The 201-nt window shown below is 75.1% G+C and overlaps 1 protein-coding gene across 1 annotated transcript in view; it reads right to left on the minus strand.

Annotated features, from left to right (window-relative positions):
- Positions 1-201, minus strand: part of LOC102033747 (nck-associated protein 1-like) — a gene marked incomplete at its 3' end in the record, with an annotated part of 9975 nt that overhangs the window by 844 nt on the left and 8930 nt on the right. The window contains exon 8 of the mRNA XM_031065700.1: positions 1-79. This exon is cut by the window's left edge and continues 15 nt beyond it. Within this exon, the coding sequence (XP_030921560.1) occupies positions 1-79 (79 nt within the window). The remainder of the gene's footprint in view (positions 80-201) is intronic.

Here is a 201-nt window from a genome sequence, read left to right on the forward strand (position 1 = left end):
AGAGGCCCGCCTCCAGCGCCGGGTCCACCTCGCACGGGACCCCCGCGGCCGAGGCCAGCTCGAAGATGCTCAGGGTGACCTGGGGACAGGGGACGCGCGGTGCCACGCGGTGTCACGCGGTGCCACACGGTGCCACGTGGCCGGGCGGGCACCCCCCGTGTCCCTGTCCCCACCTGGATGTCGGTGTCGGGGGTCACCACG

Source organism: Geospiza fortis, unplaced genomic scaffold (assembly GCF_000277835.1).
Source record: "Geospiza fortis unplaced genomic scaffold, GeoFor_1.0 scaffold1719, whole genome shotgun sequence".
Lineage (NCBI taxonomy): Eukaryota > Metazoa > Chordata > Aves > Passeriformes > Thraupidae > Geospiza > Geospiza fortis.